The following is a 19,955-nucleotide window of genomic DNA, read 5'->3' on the forward strand; positions in this document are numbered from 1 at the left end:
CATACAAAAAAGCATACCAAATGCTCACATGGCCTCTAGTCACTGTTGTTAGCAAGAAAAGGGTGTGAAGCCCCTAAACTAAAATTCTCATACTCTCTATTCTCAGAGGTATTGAATGTGAATGGCAGAAGCTTTTTTCTGATTATCATCATTTCTCAGGTGGTAACGGTCATGCTGGGAAATACTTTTGAAATACTGTGAAAACTTAAATAGCCAAGAGTACTGTCCAGCTTGCAGTTGGTTCAGGGCTTTAGTAGTAACTAAGAAACAGTAACTTGACAGTAGCCATTAATTTAGTGTTTGGAAGTTGAATACATAACCAGCTTTGTTTCAGAGATTAAAAATTATATATTTAGAGTGAATTAAGCATCATTTGTCCGTATTTAGTTGAACGGAACCACCTGCAGATCCAACAGAAACTGAATGATTACTTCAGAAATTTCTCAGCATATGTTCATACAGTAATTGTCTACTATATGTTTCTGTGCTTTAAGAAAATTATTCCTGCATAAAATAATTGCATATTTTGATGGCAAGTCTGGTGAAGAATGGTAAGGCTCAACAATCTAACCCAGGTTTACTAGGTCAGGAAAATGTTAGCAAGTTTTGGGTTGTGGCCATTTTGAGAGATGTGGAATTTTTGAGCTATGTGAGATAGCTTCAAAACTTTGAATATTTAAGTGTTTAGGCACAAGGCAAGCTCAAAATTTCTTTTTACTCTTAGTCAATGCTTTAGGGCTTTTTATGAACTTGATTCCTAACCTTTCAGCCCTTGAAGCTATAAAAACTTAAGTGTCTAGCTGTTACATGTAGCTCTCTCTAGTTCTCTCATCTTAAAGTCTGCCTTAGGGCAGTAAAATTGATTGTTAGAATTCTGCACTGATAATGTGGTCTTAGAGCAGAAGCTATAAGAATGAAAGTTGATTTAGGCTTTCGCAGCTAAAAGAAAGGATGTATGCTTTCCCCTATGGGATTTGCTTCATGGAAAAGAACGTGGATTTGTTTAAATAGGGTAGCAGTTCTTTGGCTCCGAGATTTGTTGGCTTTTTGTCAAGGCTGTGACATGTCATCATCTCTCCTTCTCCCACCCTCATTACATTCCTTGTAATGTTACATTAGCTGGACTGAGCTTTTTCCAGTGAACAGACTTTAAATGTGAGTTTGAGATTAATTGGTTGCTACAGTGCTTAAACAAGTGTAGATTACTATAGTATATAGCAAGGCTGTTTTAGAAAATGGTTCTATAAGAAAACTTATAACTGCTTTGCTTTCCCACTGAGTATTTTAAGTGCTGTCTACGTTGATTGTAGGAAGAATCAAAATGGAGCAGACAGGGAAAAAAGTTCATGTTAAACCGAAAATTATATTAGGTGTCCAATTACACATGTGTGTTTTAAAAATGAATTTTTAGAAGTACTGGATGCTGACTTTCCCTCTCAAGATTAAGAGTAGAGATGTTGATAAGGTTGTCCTTTCTGAATCAGTAGAGGTGGGAGGGATCTGGTATACTTACACTTGGCAGTTTCTTTCCTTTATTCTCAAGTGGTTTCTCAGGCTATTGAAACTTTGTTTTCCATGGTGAAACTGAAATGACTGCAGTGATGTCATGCAAGATTCCACTGTGAGTAAATAAAGTCCCTAGTCATTGTCTATGAAGTAAAAGTGTTTGCAATCCTGCAGACTACTCTTGTAATTGAAAAGTAAACTAGGGGAATAATGCGGCTTACAGCTGTTGTCTTCAATGTAACCTGTTGGTAAAGGTATTGAAAACAGTTTCAAATAACTTAGGAATTACATTATTCGTTCAAGTTTAAAAAGCTGAAACATGATTCCAGTAACTTCTGTCCTGGTTGTGTAGACTGAAAAGCAAACTTTCTCAGGCAAGGGAGTTAAATGCAAGCTGTCATTTAACCTTCTCCTCTTTCCCTTCGTTTCCGTTTTCCTGCCCCTTTCATACCAACTGAAAACAAAAGCCCTACATCTTTTAGTTTGTAAAGGAAACCTGTCGTATGAGAACTAGGAGTAAGCTGCTAAACTGATGTCTCCTTGTTCCTGAAAATAAACTACTTAAATGCTTTCGTTGCATTAAAAGTGAGAGAAGAATAAGTGACTGTTAGATGACAGTCACCACAGAGAGACAGTTTTCCTGGAGAGCTACCTGAAGCCCATTAAATAAAAAAATTACTGTAGGGAACATCATATAGGAAAGAATCCAAAGCAGGGAGAGTTTTTATTTTATTTGGACAGAGGGTAGAATGCCTCTGATATTGCTGCCCTGATGCCACTCTGAGAGGAAGCTCCCTCTGGAGAATGAAGATAACAGATCTTGACATCATTGAAAGAATACCTAGTGTATTTGAGTGCTGTAGGATTAATTTAACAAATTATTTTATTTCTGTGATTAAACATTGAATGGCATAGATTTACCAGAAACTTTTCTCTGTAGATCATGGGAAGGATATTATTGGAATGTGTTTGGGAATAATGTTAACTGGACATAGACATTTCAGGTGGGAGGAAATCAGAGTCTTTCAGATGATGTTGATATGGTGTGTCAGGACCACAAGAAATAAGGCTGAATTCACCATGACTTGGTAAAAGGTTCAGTCTCCAAGAGATGGCAATTTTTCCCCCCAGTGTTTTGACCAGAATTTTTCCTTAAATATATGAACAGTTATTTTTTTCTAATTCTGTATTACATGACTTGTTCATAGACTTACTTATGTTTCCTGAACCTAGTATTTTTTTTTTTTCCTTTATTCTTTCAGCCAAAAATGCTGCATGCAGCTATTCTGAAGATGCTGGTTCTAGATGGTGAATCAGTCTATACCTTGACTTCTCATCCTATTCTGCTGCTTATAGCCAGGATAATCCTGGTGAATTTGAGACACAAGCTTGCATCTCTTCAGGTGAGAAATACGTGACTAATGGTTATGACTGCCAGCTACTCATTAACTGCTTCTCTCATTCTTTGAATCAGTATAATTCTATTTTTTTTTCTGTAGCTCTGAGTTTTTTTTCCTCTAAGAAACAGGTCAAAAGTAATTACAATTAAACGCCAGTATCTTTTTCTTAAGGATAAACTATTTTCTCTGTCTTCCCCAAGAGAGAAGAATGATACCTTCATTACCTGGAAAAATTAGAAAATTTAATAGGAAGCAACTCTAAGACACGTACTAATGACATTATTTGGGGGAGGAAGGAAGAGGAGAGAGAATGCCCTATAATGCAGCATATATATAAAAGTGTCCTTTTTAACAAGCTTCGGGATACTTTTAACCATTACTGTGTGAGTTCTAAACCATGAGTTCCAGGGGCAAAGAAGTCTACTCTTTTGTTTGTCATTTTCCTCTACCTCTTCTGCAGGCATCCATGTGGAAGCCACCTTAATTCTCTATTGTGCTTGTACATTAAAAATGAGAAGATATGATGAACCTTTCCTTGAAAGGGTTTTAGTCTCTACTTCCCGTGTAGTTTAGCAGCAGGCTGGTCGGTAGCAGGATTCTGGAACTGGGGGACTTTTAACAGCAGCTTCTTTTTATTGCATTCCAATTGAACAGAATTTGGCTGGAGATCAGGATGCCACATGGTTTCTCTTTATGCTTGGCTGACAACATCCATTCCCAGCTGCGTCTTTGTATGAGTGATGAATTAAACTGTGTGGGAGATGTCGGCTGTGCTGCATTTCGGGAAGCCAAGCTCTTCCCTGTTATTCACAGATGAGTGCTGTTGAATTCCAGCAATTGGGTCAGTCAGGAAGGCAGAAAATGTACCTGGTATAGAGAATTCCCTTGCTGCCTCCCCTCAGGCTGACATAATAGGAGGCCACCTTCTACCTAGTGGAGGTTCAATTATTTAGGTTACATTGAGTTTGGATAGTAGTTTAAAAGGAACAACTGATAAAAACTACTTTCATCAACAGGTCAATGTAGCAATTAAAGCTTGCCATTCTTTCTTGTTTCAGTTTGATGCTAATGAAGTCTCTTAATACTTTTGCTTTGTTAGTGTGCATAGATTTAAAATGGTCTGAACTACTCTGAAATGTATTACCTAAAGCATTGATAAAGCCCTTTTTTATTACAGCCCTTTTTTAATTAAAATTGTACATGGAAGATAAAATGCTTAAAAATAATCCAAAAATTAACTTGGCACCCAAAAAGCTAACATTGCTGATAGAATATTGTACAGAGCTTATCTGGCTTACGTGAAACTTTATAAATGTATTCTCTCCAATTCTAACATTTCTGAGTGGCAAGCATCAGGCTTCAGGAAATTGTATCATTAAGCTGAATAATCAGTTGTGTGGGAAAATGAATACTTCATTATATAAAGCTAAACTGAAGTAATTAGAAACTAATTTAAATTGCTTTTAGGTTTCTAAATAAGTGATGAAATGTCAGGATCTGACCTTTTTCACAAAGTCTGTTGTTCGTGTGCTTTTACTCTGTTCAGCTTGATATCAAAAGTCATCTTTCATTGCTTTTTGAAATAGAAGCTATTATTCTTTTTGATGGTTCCTTTCTAGGGATGTTAGTCAAATACATGTGATTGGTTTAGATGTTTATGCTTGAATACTGTACAGCCCTTAGGTCACTCTGATGTAAGCATACCTGTATGAAAAGTTCAGAAGATAGGTACCTCTTAGAAGCAGTTAAACATGTTTCATAGAAAATTATTGGCATGCTAACAAGAGTAGATTAACTAGTAATCATTAGGGCCTGTGTAGAGGCATACCCTGTGTTCACAGGTGGTAATTTTCTATATAATTTTGAAAATAGGCCATTATATCATCAGTTAACTTTTCCCCGCATTTCCAACTGGTGCAGCTAGAGAGGGATAAAATATGCTGGGGAACCTATGTTTTCTGTAGACAACTCTCTATTTGCTGACCTGTGATTCAGCTGTTATAGAACGATTACTTAGTTCAGTAAGGTCTTTGCCTGTCTGAAATTTCACATAGAAACATTAATGCTTTAAATTGTGATTGTAAGGTGTTGTCATGGCCAGTTCTGGTTCTCTTCCACCTCACTGTCTCCTTTCTACCCCCACCTGAAAAAATAAAAAACAGGACAGGAAAATTGCACAGAAGGGTAACACTGGATGATCAGAAAGACAGAATGGCTTCCATACAAAATTAACTAAATAGTCTAGGACTCTTCAGGCCGGAAAGATTATTGAAGAGTGAAATCCTGGCTGTCTATTAAAATCATGAAAGTGACAAAAGAAGATAAATAAGAAACAGCTTTTTTTTGGTCTTTTTCTGTTACAAGAATTAGGAGGTGTGAAATCAAAGTAGCAAGTGGCTACTCCAAAATAAGTGCACGTGTTCCTTTTATCTTCTGTTTGCAGAGTTTCTTAACAGATTGTAGTCCTAAAGATTTGCAGGGTTCAAAGAGCAGCTAGAGAAATCAAGAGGAAAAGCCCATCAAACTCTCAGAGCACTGTAGAGCTGCTTGAATATGTTAATTTTTTTAAGCTAGGTTAGTGTTCACTTCTTGTGTAAAACAGCGATTTTGGATGGTTTAGTATTTTTTAGAAATTAGAATTGAATAAATTACAAAATCTGTATTTTAAAGCCACTTACCCTTTTTCCTGGTTTTTTGTTTTGTTTTTGTTGTTGTGTTGGTTTTGGTTTTTGGTTTTTTTGGGTTTTTTTTTTTTTTGTTTGTTTTTTTTTGGTTTGTTTTTTTTTTTTAAGATACTTGTAAACTTGAAATATAGCTGTTATTTACTAGAAATATCCGTATTTTCTTTCAGACAGTATATTGGTGGACTCTAAGGTATGTGAATATTCACCAGCAGTTGTTAGAGGAGAGATCACCTGAGTTATTTACTCTTGCCCAGACCTGTATAAAACAAGGTATGTTCCCAATTACTCAGTTTATTGGCCTACAGGATCAGTCGTAAGGTATCATGGGGGAGGGGAATTTGTAGGCACAACTCTCAACATGATGCTTATCGGGTGCTTATGTAACTACAGAAGGTAGAGAGGGAACAGTATTCAAATTGACATGGACTTGTATGGCACATGCTGTTTTCCAGCCTCTAAGATGAAAATTGGAATATGTTACTGTAGACAAAGGTTTTCTTCTCCCATGCTTAACACTGTTAACTTGTCACAAGCTCATTTGAAGCCATTCTGTACAGTTTTCAATCCTTATTTAACTGAGCTTATTTAGGTTTTAAAAGAGCATGTTGTTGTTCTGTATCTTCATGGGGCAGATAAACTTTTTTCCTTTTCTCTGTTGTAAACTCTAAGTTTTGAGATTTACTACTTCTCTGCATTATACGTAGAGAAAATAGACAACATTAAATTATGTAATATATATATGTTTACAAAAACATAATGTAGAAAGTTAAAATGTCAAATGTAATTATATCACTTGGGGTTTTTTTCTAAGAAACATAAGCTCTTACATAGACTGTCAATAAAATTTCCTACAGCAACTGAAAAAGATGAAGAGGCAAGCTGCTTATAAACATTTGCCCCTTGCCAATTAGTTAGCTAAAGATTCCTCATTTAAGTTAACAAACCTGAAATTTCCAACTAATTACATTACATAGAAGAAATTTTCTATTGCATTTAGAGATGAGTTGTCATATATTTTGATGAAAGTGGCAATGTTAAATGCCAAAGCTTCAAGACTCCCCTCTCCTACTATGCTTAATGGAGCTTTTTTTTGATCTGCAACATACGTAGGCTCCGTAGATGTCCAGCATCAAAGATATTTAGATGCCAATGGTTTTGCAGTTCTATTTGAGTACTGCAGTTCTTGCTCGACAGAATAATTTCGTTATATTAACTTTGGAGAATGTAGAGCACATGAGAGCACTTTTGGGTTCTGTTATCTAGATAAAATATCAGAGAAATTTGGAGCACATTTATGTGACTGTTACTTTTTTTTCTTTGAAAAACATGAAACAAAACTGAAAGAGAAGTAGTCATTAATTAAAATTCATTGAGTAGCTGATACTGGGTAGAGATACAGTAGTTTGTGCAGCCCTGAGCTGTGTGGAGGGTGCTGCTGCATATGCACAGATACTAAATAGGCGCTAAGATGTCTGTTTTCAGTGACCTGTTTTGAGACTCCCGAATATGGTTTTCCAAGAAGATGATGTGAAGTACACTTGAATCTGTAGTTAATTTACTTTCAAATTAAAGCCATCTGGTATTTCAAATCAGTACCTTCATATTCCGTAAAACAAATACTCAGTAAACCTTTTAAATCGTCTTTGATTAGTGCTTGAAAATACCTCATAGAAAACCTCTTTTTATTTTTTCTGCATGTAAATGGAATTTTTGGGAAACCGTCAGAATGCCACTGTATATGTATAGAGTGTGAAAAGCAGGTAAAGATGGTAGATGTCCCAGATAATTTACTGATTTTTGTTTTTTCCTTTTTTTTTTTTTTTTTTTTTTTGCCTGCCCCTCACCCTCTTATAAAAACCAAAGCTTTTGTTAGAAAGGCAGATATTTTATGATCCTTAATATGGGCATTATTCTGTTTTTTAAGAGGAGAATGTGTTCAATGATAAGTATGGGCAAAAGCATTAAAACCTGAGATCATTCCTTAGTGAAGAGGATACATTACTTAAATATAAGGTTAACATTCAGCTAACTTTCTCAGTTTTGAAGCGATATGTTTGAAATAGGCTTTTGGTTAAAAGCAGGGATTAAATTGCACAGACTTTGTTTTTTAAATAGTTGTAGTCTCTTCAAGAGGTTATTTAGAGGATTAACTTGTAACTGCTGTATTCTCTAGCCTACTTTAGTTGAAAACCAGTGCAGTAATATTTTTAAATTACCAATTTGCTTTCATTAAACAAAACCTCTAAATTCAGACTTTGGAAAAAGTGAAGTTACTAGGCAGGGTTTATTCATGCAAATCCTTATTTATGAAGTTAAAAAAGCTGTGTAAAAATATGTTCAGACTTACCAGCTTTCTATATTAATTGAAAAATTTGGAGGATTAACAAGTACTCAAAAAAAAAAAGTGAAGATTAAACTTTTGTTTGTTCTAGTAGTAATCCTTAGATGTGAAACTTGAAAAATGCTTATAATAGTGCATATCTTTTGTACACTGACTGTGGATTTTTAAATGTGTGCAGGTGTAAAGAACAGTAGGTCTACTTGAAGCATAACAGACTCTTTCTCCTGGCGTTTTAAATGTATTTTTAAAATAGCATCCATCTGGACTGCATCCTGATAGCTTTTCTTTTTCTTAATTTGCAGTGACAGAAGCAGAAACTTTGTTCACAGGCGGTGAAAGCTGGCACTTAGCAGTTCAGTTCCATCTTGAGTGCGCCTATACGTTTTTGTATTACTATGAGTATAAAAAAGCTAAACAGTGTTTCAATATGGCTAAAGACATAACGAAACTGCAGATTAATCTCACAGGTAGGTTTTGCTTGTACATTCTTTGAGGATGGTTGGTTGGACCAAACTAACATGATTTATTGGGAGTTTTTACATATTCAAGTAAAAAGAACTATATTTTGAAAAATCTTGACTTTTAGCAAGTTGGATTTACTTGTCTTCTAAGAATGATCATTACTTGAAAAAGGGAAGAGAAATATTCTCTCTAATTACAGTATCATCCCTAATATGGATGCCTGAGCAGCTGTGGTATTGTGATCTTTCCTTTTCGTGTTTCATTTCAAATTCTAGGTTTGTTTATTTGTTATGGGACTCCTGAACTAGCTGGTGTCATGGTGAATAATTTGTTTGTTTGTTTGTAGACACTTATGAAGAAGCCTGCATGATGATTTGATGCAGTCTTTGACCTTTTATGCCACTAGCCTTGATCTACTCCATGTAAATAAGATTTATAAGTCACTTAAAGGACTGTTGTTATCACAGGAAATAAGTAGAAAAGTCAAATTTTTGATTAACAGTAGTATCAAGGATTCAATTGTTATAGAGACTTTAGGTTCTGAAAGGGTAATGATATTCTTTGGAGTCAGGCAGATCAAGTTGCTACACTTGGAACTTCATTTAAAATTACATGTATAGATGTGGGACTGTTAGGTCTAGCTGGTCCTGCTAGGTAATTAAAATGATATAAAACACCTTTTCTGTGTGAGAACTTCTCGTTATACCTCAGTAAAAAATGCAAAACTGTTATGTAGGTTTTTTTTCTATAGACTTATAGAACTCAGGAACTGAAACTTGCAGCCTCCTTACCTGTTACACCACTATGTGACAAGGGAGCGCTTCTTTTATATTTAGATTGAAGCTGCAGCTACCCCTGCTTATATCCTGAGTCAGTTCAGTATTTTAATTAAAAAAAAACCATATAAACAAAAAAACCACAGACGCACAAAATAAAATAAAAAACAAAAAAACCCCCCCAAAACCCCCAAAAAACCCCAAACCAAAACCACAAAATGAAAGATTTTTTTCCATGTGTGGCACATACTGCAAACTTGGTATTATAAAGTAGTTTTGTTTGAAATGAACCTAAAGTTTTCATGTTTGGGGTTCGTTGTTTTTTTTTTTGTTGTTTGTTTTGGGGTTTGTTTTTTTTCCCCTCAATTTTTGTTAAAAACATCAGTGCCTGTGATGATATTCAAGCTATAAAAATGTAATTAGCTAAAAACAAGTAAAATCAAGGGGGAAGGTGGCTATTCCTCAGCTTACATCTACGTGCTGGATTTCTTTTTTTTTCCCTTTAAAGGCAATCTTTAGATTTTGGATGAATAATTTCCTTATATCTAGGAAAATACCCTCTTGTTTGGAAGGGGGCGGGAAAGAAGTTTGGATGCACTGGAATTATTTGTATTTTTTTTTATTACTTTACCAAGAGGTTATGCTAGTCCCAGAGAGAGCTTGTGGTGTTACAGACTCTTGGAAAAATGTTGTGAAACTCCTAAAAGTTCTGTGGTTTATCTCCTTAAATCTTTCAGAATAGTTATGAAGGATGTCTAACCTGAAGGCAAATGAACTGAGCTGAACATGTGGGAATTGTTTGCATTCTAGACAAACTCATTTGACATGCATGTTTGGGCTAAATGGAAAGAATGTTACATCATCAGAAAAGACTTTGCTTTAATGTAAAAATTCAATCTCTAGGAAAGACATTTTTAAGGCTTTTGGAAGGAATTTCCTTTTTAGGAAAGGATCTTTAAGAGGTTTTTATTCTTGAATGGTTGCAGTCCTTACAAGTTGAATATTTTATTATGGCATGGAAATGTTTGCTGTTCTTAAAGAGAGAATTTAGAATCAGTATCTTCCAAAGTTATTCTAGAAATGTGTGAATAAATGGTACTTGTTTTGACTTGTGTACTTTTTAAAGTTCCTTGAATCCAGGTCTGTGCTGTATTCATCATTTATTAAAAAGCATGTTTATGTCCCTCGCAATAAGTCACAACCATCGCTAATTCCGCTAAGCAATGTCTAGTAAAAAAGAAGTCTGTGGTCCTTCTTGCATATAAATTTACTAAGATGAAGAATGGTAATCCCAAATAAATTTAAGATCAACAGATCTGGAGGATTAATAATGCTGAACTCTGAAATCCACATATTGTCTGGTTTTGGTTTTCATGCCCAGCAATGCATCCTGGGTAATATTTAATATGGAACAGAAAGTAAAATCTCTGTGTAGATTCCCTCTGTTTTGTGAGGATATATGGTGGTATAAAGCAAGTAAATTTTTCCCCTAGCTTCAATACATGATGTGTATTTTCCAAATAAAAATTCTTGTTTTGTCCCTGTAATAACAATGAATTCTTTGCTTAAAAAAATGGAATGGGAGGCATATGCAGCTCAGCATAAACAAATCACAGTTTCTGGGTGGTAGCAAGTAAATGTATTATTAATCAACATAACTTAGCAAGTGTGTTATTCAGCTGTTTAAGCAGTAAGACATAATAGGAAGTGAATTACAGTATAATGATTTTCAAGTGTTATTAAAATCGAGAATTGAGTGCTACCACATAAAATTAGTATAAATCATTATTCAGTATTTATTTCTCTGTGTGTTCTCTGCAGTGTGCCTTGTGATTTTAAGGTGGTGTTTTTAGAATCTTTTCTTCATAAACTCTTAACACAGGGCTTACCCATTAAATGGCTAATTGGCAGAAAAGGAGAAGTTTTATTTGTTTTCCTTACTGTTGTGTTTCCACCTCCAGAAAGATAAGGGGTAACTGCTATTTCAGTGCCTATCCTAGATAATTCTTAGTGACAATAGCTTCATCCTCAGGCTTTTGTCACATGAGCAGTCAATCATGTTTACCTCAAAGATTTTGCCCTGGAAATGGATCAGCATTCAGTCCTCTGTTTCTGTTATTTGGCTTTCACATTATTACTGTGACACAACACTCAATAAAAAGCACGCAAATCTCCAAATTGTAAGTAATTTTTAAGTCCGTTTTGGCTCTGGTTAGGATTCTGTTAAGTTACCATCCTGAAATTGTTCTATGATTTCTCTGATTACAGCTTGCAAATGGGTTGCTAACAGAGGAAGAACAGACATGTTTTTCTTTTCAATTTGGTATATATGTCAATTGCCTAAAAACTAGTAAAAAGGGGGGAGAAATATGCCAGTATGTCTGAGGGTCCAATAAAGAACTGAAGAAACAACATTGAGAGGAATTTCACACTGTGCATTCTGAATATTGGTAAATTCAGTAGAGAGCTTTCATTGGTTTGCTATTTCTTTTTCTCACGTTACTTGTACAGTGTCTTATATGCTGTATTACAGTAACGTCATGTCTGTGATTCTTCTTTGTAGACCTGTCTCCAAGTGAAGATTTGAAATATTTAAAATGATGGCCTGTAAGATACTGTAGGACTTTCATTTGCCTAAGTGTCTCTATGTTGTCATTACCTTTTAGCACGCAAATCGAACAATTGCTTGTGGTTTACTGCTAGGGATAAAACTTGATTACTATGAGTTTTCAAGAGACATTATGGTGGGAAATTTACCTAAAAGTGGCTTCGCAAGACCTACCTAGCTGCGTTTCTATGTTTGTAGTACGTGTTTGTTTGTACGTCATAGCCAGCAGTGAGAATACATGTAGTTCGCTGCGAAGAGATCAAACAGATTTAAACCACTACTAAATCTCGTAGGCTAATTCTTAATGTGTTTCTCTCTTTATTTTGCTTTATTGTGAGCAACTTTCTATTACTTGATGGGGTTACTGGTTCTTAGTGTTCATTAATACAGACATATTGATTTTCTGTAGGTGCTTTGGGGAAGAGAACACGATTTCAAGAAAAATATGTTGCACAGCTTATTTTGGATGTCCAAAGAACAGATGAATTCCTCCTTCCTCACAGTGAACTAAGTCCAGCTCCAACACCTCTAGAAAACTTAACAATGGTATGTATTTGAGAAGAATTGTATTCATTCTTAAAATGACAATGTTCTGAAGCTTTTCTTGAGTATCTTCAAATGGAAAGTGTGTGGTGCCTTAGATCAACTTAGTTATGATTTCTGAAAGCTTTTGGAAAAGGTGCAGGGCAGATGTCTTCCTAATATTAAAGGACATGGGGTAAAACAATGTATGACTGACTGCAAGACAGCTGTGGCTACTCAGCTAAAAGCATGTTTGCAAATACGATCTTCCGCAGTTTATGTATTAATTTATAGTGACTAAGTGATGGAGTTAGGAAAACAGGTGTGAGAGAGATTTTCAAAATAGCCTGCAAGGCATCACAGAAAAGCATGGATTCCTAAGGAATGACAGACGTGTTTAGTGACAGTGTGAAGATGGGAAATTGGTCTAGGTATTCCTACTGGCATGAATTACATGACTTGGCCCAACTGATCTTAAGGCTGTGCATGACGACTTCAAAAATAAATGGCTCAACAACTACTGAATTTTTTTGGAATGGCATTTTTCCTTCATGAGGAGAAGTTCTGGTCAGGATTTAAAGTTATTTGAACTTGCTAAAGAATCCAGAGATAAATTGAGGCATTAGGGTCCAAGACTTATTCTTTAGGTCGGAAAGCTTTTGTAAAAAAAGGTTATGCCTTGATAGACTTCAGGTCAAGCAGTGCTTCAAGACAATACTTCTCTATTTCTACATTGAATGCGCAAATATCTTAGGAGACCACACTAGCTTTTTTTTTCTTTTTTTTTGCTTGTCCATTAGTATGTCCTTAGTGTTGTATTTGGTTCGATGAAAAGAGATTGACTGCATATATGTCAAAACTCGTGCTTAGAACTATGTATAGCAACCTATTTAAGGATAGTGAGAGCTCAGGTGAGGCCACTTGGTGAGTGTCAGACTTGGTTATAGACTTACCTTACTTAGTGCAACTTACCTAGAAGTAAATCATAGAATCCTTTAGGTTGGAAAAGACCTTTAAGATGATAGGATGCATTGTTCTCGGGGAGTCCCTCACTGAGATATTGTATAACTTTTATCCAGTTATTTGCAGCTTTCTGAGGAATTTGTCTTTGTATGCTATATCTGATAAGGACTTTAGTTGGGCATAAAATAATGACAACACTGTTTTAGGCTGTAGGTGTAAACTGGAATGTAATATATTGTCCTTGCTAATAAAATACTATATTCGTGTGTCCTCTTAATGAAAAGACCCAAAGCTGCTGAAGTAAATTTAGCAGGGAGTTTGAAAAGGAAGATGAGAGTATTTAGAACTTTTGAAAATTAGTAGTGCTTATGTTATCCATGCCTTCCTACTAAGATTTTGGAGAATGTATTTTCAAAGTAATGCTAGAGAAAGTAAGCATATCTGCTCTTTCTGAAAAGTAAAAACATGATGCTAGAAAGGACTTGAGAGGTTTGGAGGGAGTTAAATTTTGTGCGAATCTGAGCATCTGTGTCATAATTTTCTTGTAAGTTACTCAGGCTCTCTATTAAGGAAAGTTAGGCTTTCTGTTCCCACAGTCTGCTTCTGGGGGAAAAAAAAAACCAAACCTTTTATTTCTCCATTTTGTGTGTGTCAGAAATTCTAGAAAATGCTAGTAGAACAATGCACGGCTTTAAAGAAAACCTGAGGTTTTTCAAGTTCAGACATTTTATTAACACTGTGTGTGAGTATTCTGTCACAGGCATTAGACCAGGCTTGATTAAGTAGAGTTTCCGATTCATGTGTTTGTTGAATTACCAGTTAAAGGTTTTTATTTTTTTCCCCCGTCCCTTTTTCTAGCATGTCTTTATGGATAATGTAGTATCAAAATACAACTTGTTCATGTAAATTGTCAGTGTTAACTTTAACAATGAGTCCTAGTGTTTCTTTTGCCAGGTCTGGTCTCGAATTTGTCAGCCTTGAGTGTACCTTCAAGCTATTTTAGCTGAAAATTGGAGTTAATGCTATTCTCCATCTGCCAAAAACTACCAACATCATTGCATCTCTAAGTTTAGGGCAGGTGTTTGTTCTATCTTACATACTTTTAAGAGACTATTCATGGCAAATGCATAAAAGCAAAGTCTTGAGAGGTGCTGAGAATCTGCACAGAATTAACATATGTGCATGGAAAGGTAAAAGGCCTGTAATCATGCTGCAAATTTATTATAGGGAAATCTTCTTCCCCTGGCCAGTGTTCTTATTTTACATCTGCCATTTGCTGATAAAGGAAAATACTCTTATTTGTCTAAAGATAGGAATTGTCCTGGATGAGTGGGAAAATTTCCTAAGAGAATTATAAACTCTGCCAGTATGTATAAAGGCCACATTGAGACTGGTCACACTTAATCTTCATCTCCTCTTTTGGAGTGCTTACTTCTGTGGTCTTAAAGTTCTCCCCCTATTATTATTCAGTAAGATGACTGAACAAGCTATTTTGCAATTAAGTGGTCAGTAACTTAATTCCATTAAAAATACAACCAAAATAGCAATGTGACTGATTGTTGGACTAGTAGCTGGTCAAGTAGCTGATTTCTGGTCAAGTGCTTCCTGCTTCCCCCTAGTGCCGAGCAATTATGTTATCCCAGATGGCACTAGAAGGAAAACTATTTGCGTTTAAAAATATTTGAGACTGTAAATTCAAAGCTTTGCTCACAGTCAGTTCCTGTGAAAGGAAAACTTCAGGCTTGAGGTGATGCATAAGGACTCCTGATATGAAGTGGCATCTTAAAATAGTTTGACTGGCTCTGAAAAATTCAGACCTGATTTTATGTTTTGGGGGAATAAGGAATTTGTTTTTAAACCTAGGAATGGAAATCAGGCTTTAAAACTGTAGCATACAGTTGCAGTATAGTTCGGCTGATCAATATTCATAGTGACATTAAAGCAATTGGTACTGTTTATACAGGCTAGATTTTGAAGATTATGTAGGCCGGAAGCTGGAAATTTTTTCCTAATTGCACTATATTAAATTGTAACTTAAGTTACATATAGTGGAGTGGTATCATTATGATAGCATAGTACTGTAAAATAGTTTTCATCTAGAAGTGGTAGATAATCCTTATATATGCTAATGTTAGAAAAGAAAATTATGGTTTTAAATATGCCTCTAAGAGTGGGAATGTCTTCATTATCCCCTTAAAACAAATTTATTTTCTTCACATTCTATGCCAATTCACATTTTAGGTTCATTTATATAGTCATAAAATACTAGTTATGAATGCAGATGACCCATTTCAAAGCATTCCTGTTTGCTTTTTGTTCCTCCATGGACCCTTGTTTTCACCTTGTGAATGAAAGATGCTTGCTGGAAATAGCTACTAGTAGGACATTGAAGGGAAATAAATAGGAAGTTTGAAAAACTGTTAATCCATTTTCTGTTTTTAATAGATTATAAAAAAATACTACTGGTAACTAAAAACTAGTAGTACAATAGTTGGTTTAAGGACTGGGTTGTTCTTTTTAAATATATATAAAATAGAGGACAACATTGTTGGTAACACTGTGAGCAACAATTTGAAAAGGAAAATCCTCTTCAGCCCTTAAGTAAAAAATCAAGATTCAGGTAATCTTAAAGTTGCTCTGAATGCTGTTCTTCCTGCATGACAACGAGTATACTTGTAGTGGAAGTGGTTTGAATGATACTTCATTCTACTGGCTTAGTTAGTTATTTTGTCACAGTCATAGAATGGTAAATTACTTCCCATTTTGTCTCTTTCTGATGTTGGTAGTATCCGTTTCAAACAAGTGGGGTTTTTTTTTTTTTTTTTGGTTTTTTTTTTTTTTTTTTTTGAAGGCATATGTAACCGTTTCCATTTATTTTAAAAATATTTTTTCTCTTCCACAGAATTATGATTTAAATGATGATACGTTGCTTAATGAGATAAAGTTAGCAGATGCTGATCAGTACCAAGTACCAGATTTGTGTGCAGAAGAGCTTGCTGTAATCCTTGGAATATGGTACGTTAGTTCACAGTTACTCAAAAAAACCCCAAAAACTGCATGAATCATTGTGATAATGAAGTGGAAGCTAATGGGACTTTTTTTCCTTCCTTATTATATAGTCTGGCTAAACCAGTGAAAGACTTGCATTGTATGTGGGCAGAATTTTCAGTTATCTCAGAGTGAACTTAGTGTCCAGTTAAGAATTTCAGCAATGTTTCATTAGTTGCTATATTGCTCTTTTATCCTGGAAAAGCTTCTTGTTCTTCGTGCCTCAGATGAATCATGTTCCAAATGTCAGGTGGCATTACCTGCCTATGATGATTTGGTAAATTTTGAAAACATATTTCAGAGTCTGCAATTGTCAGTTTCATATGAGGATCAACCATGTCTTTCAAGAAAAACACTGCCTTGCTGTTCACTGCAAAAAGAATACATGTATAAATTCAGAGTGTCCATTACTAGTTACAAGCTATAGTACAAAGTCCTTTTGCAAAACCACCAAAGTGGTTTTGCACTTACATCTTCTTTTTTGCCTGTTTTTCAGAAACGATGTGCTATGTGGCTTTTAGAAATGGCGCAGAAGAACAAAAAGCAGCTTGAGACTTGAGGATCATTAGCTGTCTGCTAATGAATATTCCCATTTTCTAATAGAGAAATACTTTCTTCTGTGACATAGTGGTCATTTAGCCGATGACAATTATCACACAATTTTTTGTGTGATTTATTTCAGAAGTATTAGTATGTCGAAGTAAAAATGATGACTTGGATGCAGTATTCATCAGTGATACCTCTCAAATTACTTTTCTGATCTGTGAGGTGCAAAATGATGGAATCGCAGTACTGCTGAAATATGGCCAAGCCAGAAGGCGGCAGGGAGCTGAACAGTGTGTGAATCCTGGTTACCAAGTCTCAGACCAGCCTTTCCTCTGCAAAGGCACATGGATGTTATAAGGTCTTTGGTGTGACAGCAGCGAAAGGCTAGTGAGACAATTCAGTGGCATAAGCTAACAACCCAGCATTTAGCAGTAGTTCTTTTGTGGTGTGGGACTTTTTGCTTGTTCTGTAGCACGTTATAGTATTTCTCTACCCCTCCTCTTCCAGATTGCCAAAATTTTCAGTTATTTTCCCCTTCTTGTCCCATAAAGTGCAGTGGAAGTCATTGGTGGAAAGAAGATTGTTTCCTTTCATATGCTTATTTCTCAGACTGCAGCTTTTTGAAGGGCCCAACACCTGCTTGGCTATGTAGTTGAAGTCAAATGTCTGTGGTTTCAGCTATGCTTTTTAACCATTCAGCCATCCACTGTAATCAGGAATTCATGAGTGGAATACGTACTGTGGCTTCATATTTTCTGTATTTCCTAAGACTTAAACTTGTCTTCTTTTCAAGGCCACATGTAGGTCCAGTTTGAGGACAAAGGAGTGAACAGTGGGTTGGCATACATTCTCGACCCAGTCACTTTTAGTCTTTTACACGGACTCAAGTCAAGACCTTCCCTTCTTGTGAAGCATTTTCACATGCATTTAATTTTTTGACACAGTATTGTCTTATATTCGGAATATATTATCTCTCCTGCCTCCATCCTTCTAAAGGAAATGTCATCTATTGGTCTCTTTCTGAAAGGGTAGAATTTGAATTTTACATTGACTTGGCTTTACAGTAGGTTTCTTCACAGTATGTCACTTTGAAACCATGACTGTCGTGCTCTGAACAGTGGCTAGAAACTATTTTGACTTCCAGCTCTGTGTGTACATTATAATTAATCCAAGCGGTATGTAAGTTTGGCAGGACTCAGGGCAAGAAGCTCATTAAAGAAGCTAAAAAAAACCAACAAAAAAGTTTTCAGTGTTGCTTCGCTGCAGCAATGGTAAATGCCATTCAGTGGGTGGGACAGTGTTAAGCAACTGAAACTATTTCAGTCATAGATGAAGACAAGATTTGATATCCAGCCATGTTGCAGAAATGCTATGAGAATGTCAGTTTTCAGAACTGTTCTTTTGAGGGAATTTAGGATATAAACCTTGTGACTGAGTGGAGTTTAGGCTTGAATTGCTGGCTTGTACCCTTGGTGTTCATACCAGCTATTGGCATATCAGTTTGCAAGGAAGCATATATATGTTAAAGCATTTAGTGTTGGCTTTTAAACAAAACATTCTTCTCAAACCTAAGCTATAGCAAATTCCTTGGTTTTCTTTTATGCTCAAGGACTTCAGTTCTATGGAGTAAATAACTCATTTCATAATAACTTGGCTTTAGAATTCCTTTAACTTTCCAAAGCAGTTGTAACTAGACTTTGCTTTAGGTCTAGCATCACCTCGATGGCATCTGTTGTTGACTGCCATTGTCAACAGTGGATGTTTTTTCTAATGCAAATAAACTTCAAGAGACTGACCTGGTTTGTTGAAGAAAGGCAGCCTGCAGGTAAAGAAAGAAAGTAAATGTGAGATTTTTTTTTTTTTTCCTATGTATTTCTGTGTGTTTGCTAGTGTTTATTGTACAACAAATGTTACAGAAGTGCCCCTTAATTCAACTGATATATTTGTAGCTAAATAATGTTAACTCAATCAGCAGCATGCAGAAATGTTTGCAGGTAGCAGAACAGAGTGAAAATTGTTACAGTTTTTGAAAGACAATTACAGTTACATAGGATCCTATGGAATTACCTGAATACACATAATGTTTCCGTCTGTGAAATAAGCTTAATTTCAAGTAGGTTACAATGATGAAGTGGCTAAACAAAGTACTATTGCAGTATCAATGCAAACATTTTCATCTCCTCAGTAACATTTTAAGAGGATATAAAATATCTCATACCAACTGTCTTTACAAAAATTCAAGCAGTATCTCGTGCAGCATGCTTAACCCAGCTTGGAAATAGCATGCACGAGCCTGAATCAGTTAGATATTTTTTTTTTTCTAGACCTCTCTCTGTTATCCTTATGTAAGGGAAGAACAAGTTGTTTATCAATAATCTGTTTATATAAAAAAGTAGCAATGTAAACCGTACCCAGCCAGTTCTCTGTGGCATCAGTAATTTGAGGCAGTTTCCTTTAGAGTGTTTGGCTATTCTATTTCTTCTTCCAAATACTGGACAGTCTGTGGAACTAAATGTAAAAGAAAACATTTGCCTGTTATGATAATGAAACTGTAGCTAAACCAAAGTGTGTGTGTGTGGGAAACCACCCCAGTCTGCCTTGTTTACGCAAAGGTTTCCTATTCCATCAAATACGGATTTTGTAGTATCTCTGTAAGAAGAATGTTGTCTAGAGGTGTCTTCATCTCATTGCAGGAGTAATGCAACCTAAAGGAAATACTAGAAGAAACTACTAGGAGTGCAGAAGCATCACTTAGCTAGGACTTTTGTTTTGATATTTTAGATGAAAATAACTAGTCATGATAGTATAAAATTTTTTTACAGTCAGGTCTTAAGACTGTGGCCAGAACTTTGTATAGAACCTTGAACCAAACTTTCAGAGGCAGATGGAAAAAGATATTAAAGTTCCAATATAAAAATAAAATAAAAATAAAATACAAGAATGAGCCAATGTATGATTTAAATAATGTGTTAATATTGTATAGATGCCAAAATGCTGAGAAACTGAGAGGGGAGTCTGTTTCCCTTGTCACTTAGAAATAGCCCAAAGTAGATGGCTGTTAGAATAGACAACAGCAGCTGTGTGTCAGCAGCTTGGTAA

At 35.5% G+C, this 19,955-nt stretch overlaps 1 protein-coding gene across 4 annotated transcripts in view; it reads left to right on the forward strand.

Annotated features, from left to right (window-relative positions):
• TTC27 (tetratricopeptide repeat domain 27) overlaps nucleotides 1-19,955 on the forward strand; it is a 119,453-nt gene that overhangs the window by 13,166 nt on the left and 86,332 nt on the right. For all 4 annotated transcript variants that reach the window (XR_003993566.1, XR_003993567.1, XM_030499973.1 and 1 more), the window contains exons 4-8: nucleotides 2,769-2,909; nucleotides 5,758-5,860; nucleotides 8,234-8,398; nucleotides 12,187-12,323; nucleotides 16,165-16,277. Coding sequence is in view for 2 of the 4 variants with exons in the window: in XM_030499973.1 (XP_030355833.1) it covers nucleotides 2,769-2,909; nucleotides 5,758-5,860; nucleotides 8,234-8,398; nucleotides 12,187-12,323; nucleotides 16,165-16,277 (659 nt within the window). In the remaining 2 variants the exon portion in view is untranslated. The remainder of the gene's footprint in view (nucleotides 1-2,768; nucleotides 2,910-5,757; nucleotides 5,861-8,233; nucleotides 8,399-12,186; nucleotides 12,324-16,164; nucleotides 16,278-19,955) is intronic.

This window comes from Strigops habroptila, chromosome 10, assembly GCF_004027225.2.
Source record: "Strigops habroptila isolate Jane chromosome 10, bStrHab1.2.pri, whole genome shotgun sequence".
Lineage (NCBI taxonomy): Eukaryota > Metazoa > Chordata > Aves > Psittaciformes > Psittacidae > Strigops > Strigops habroptila.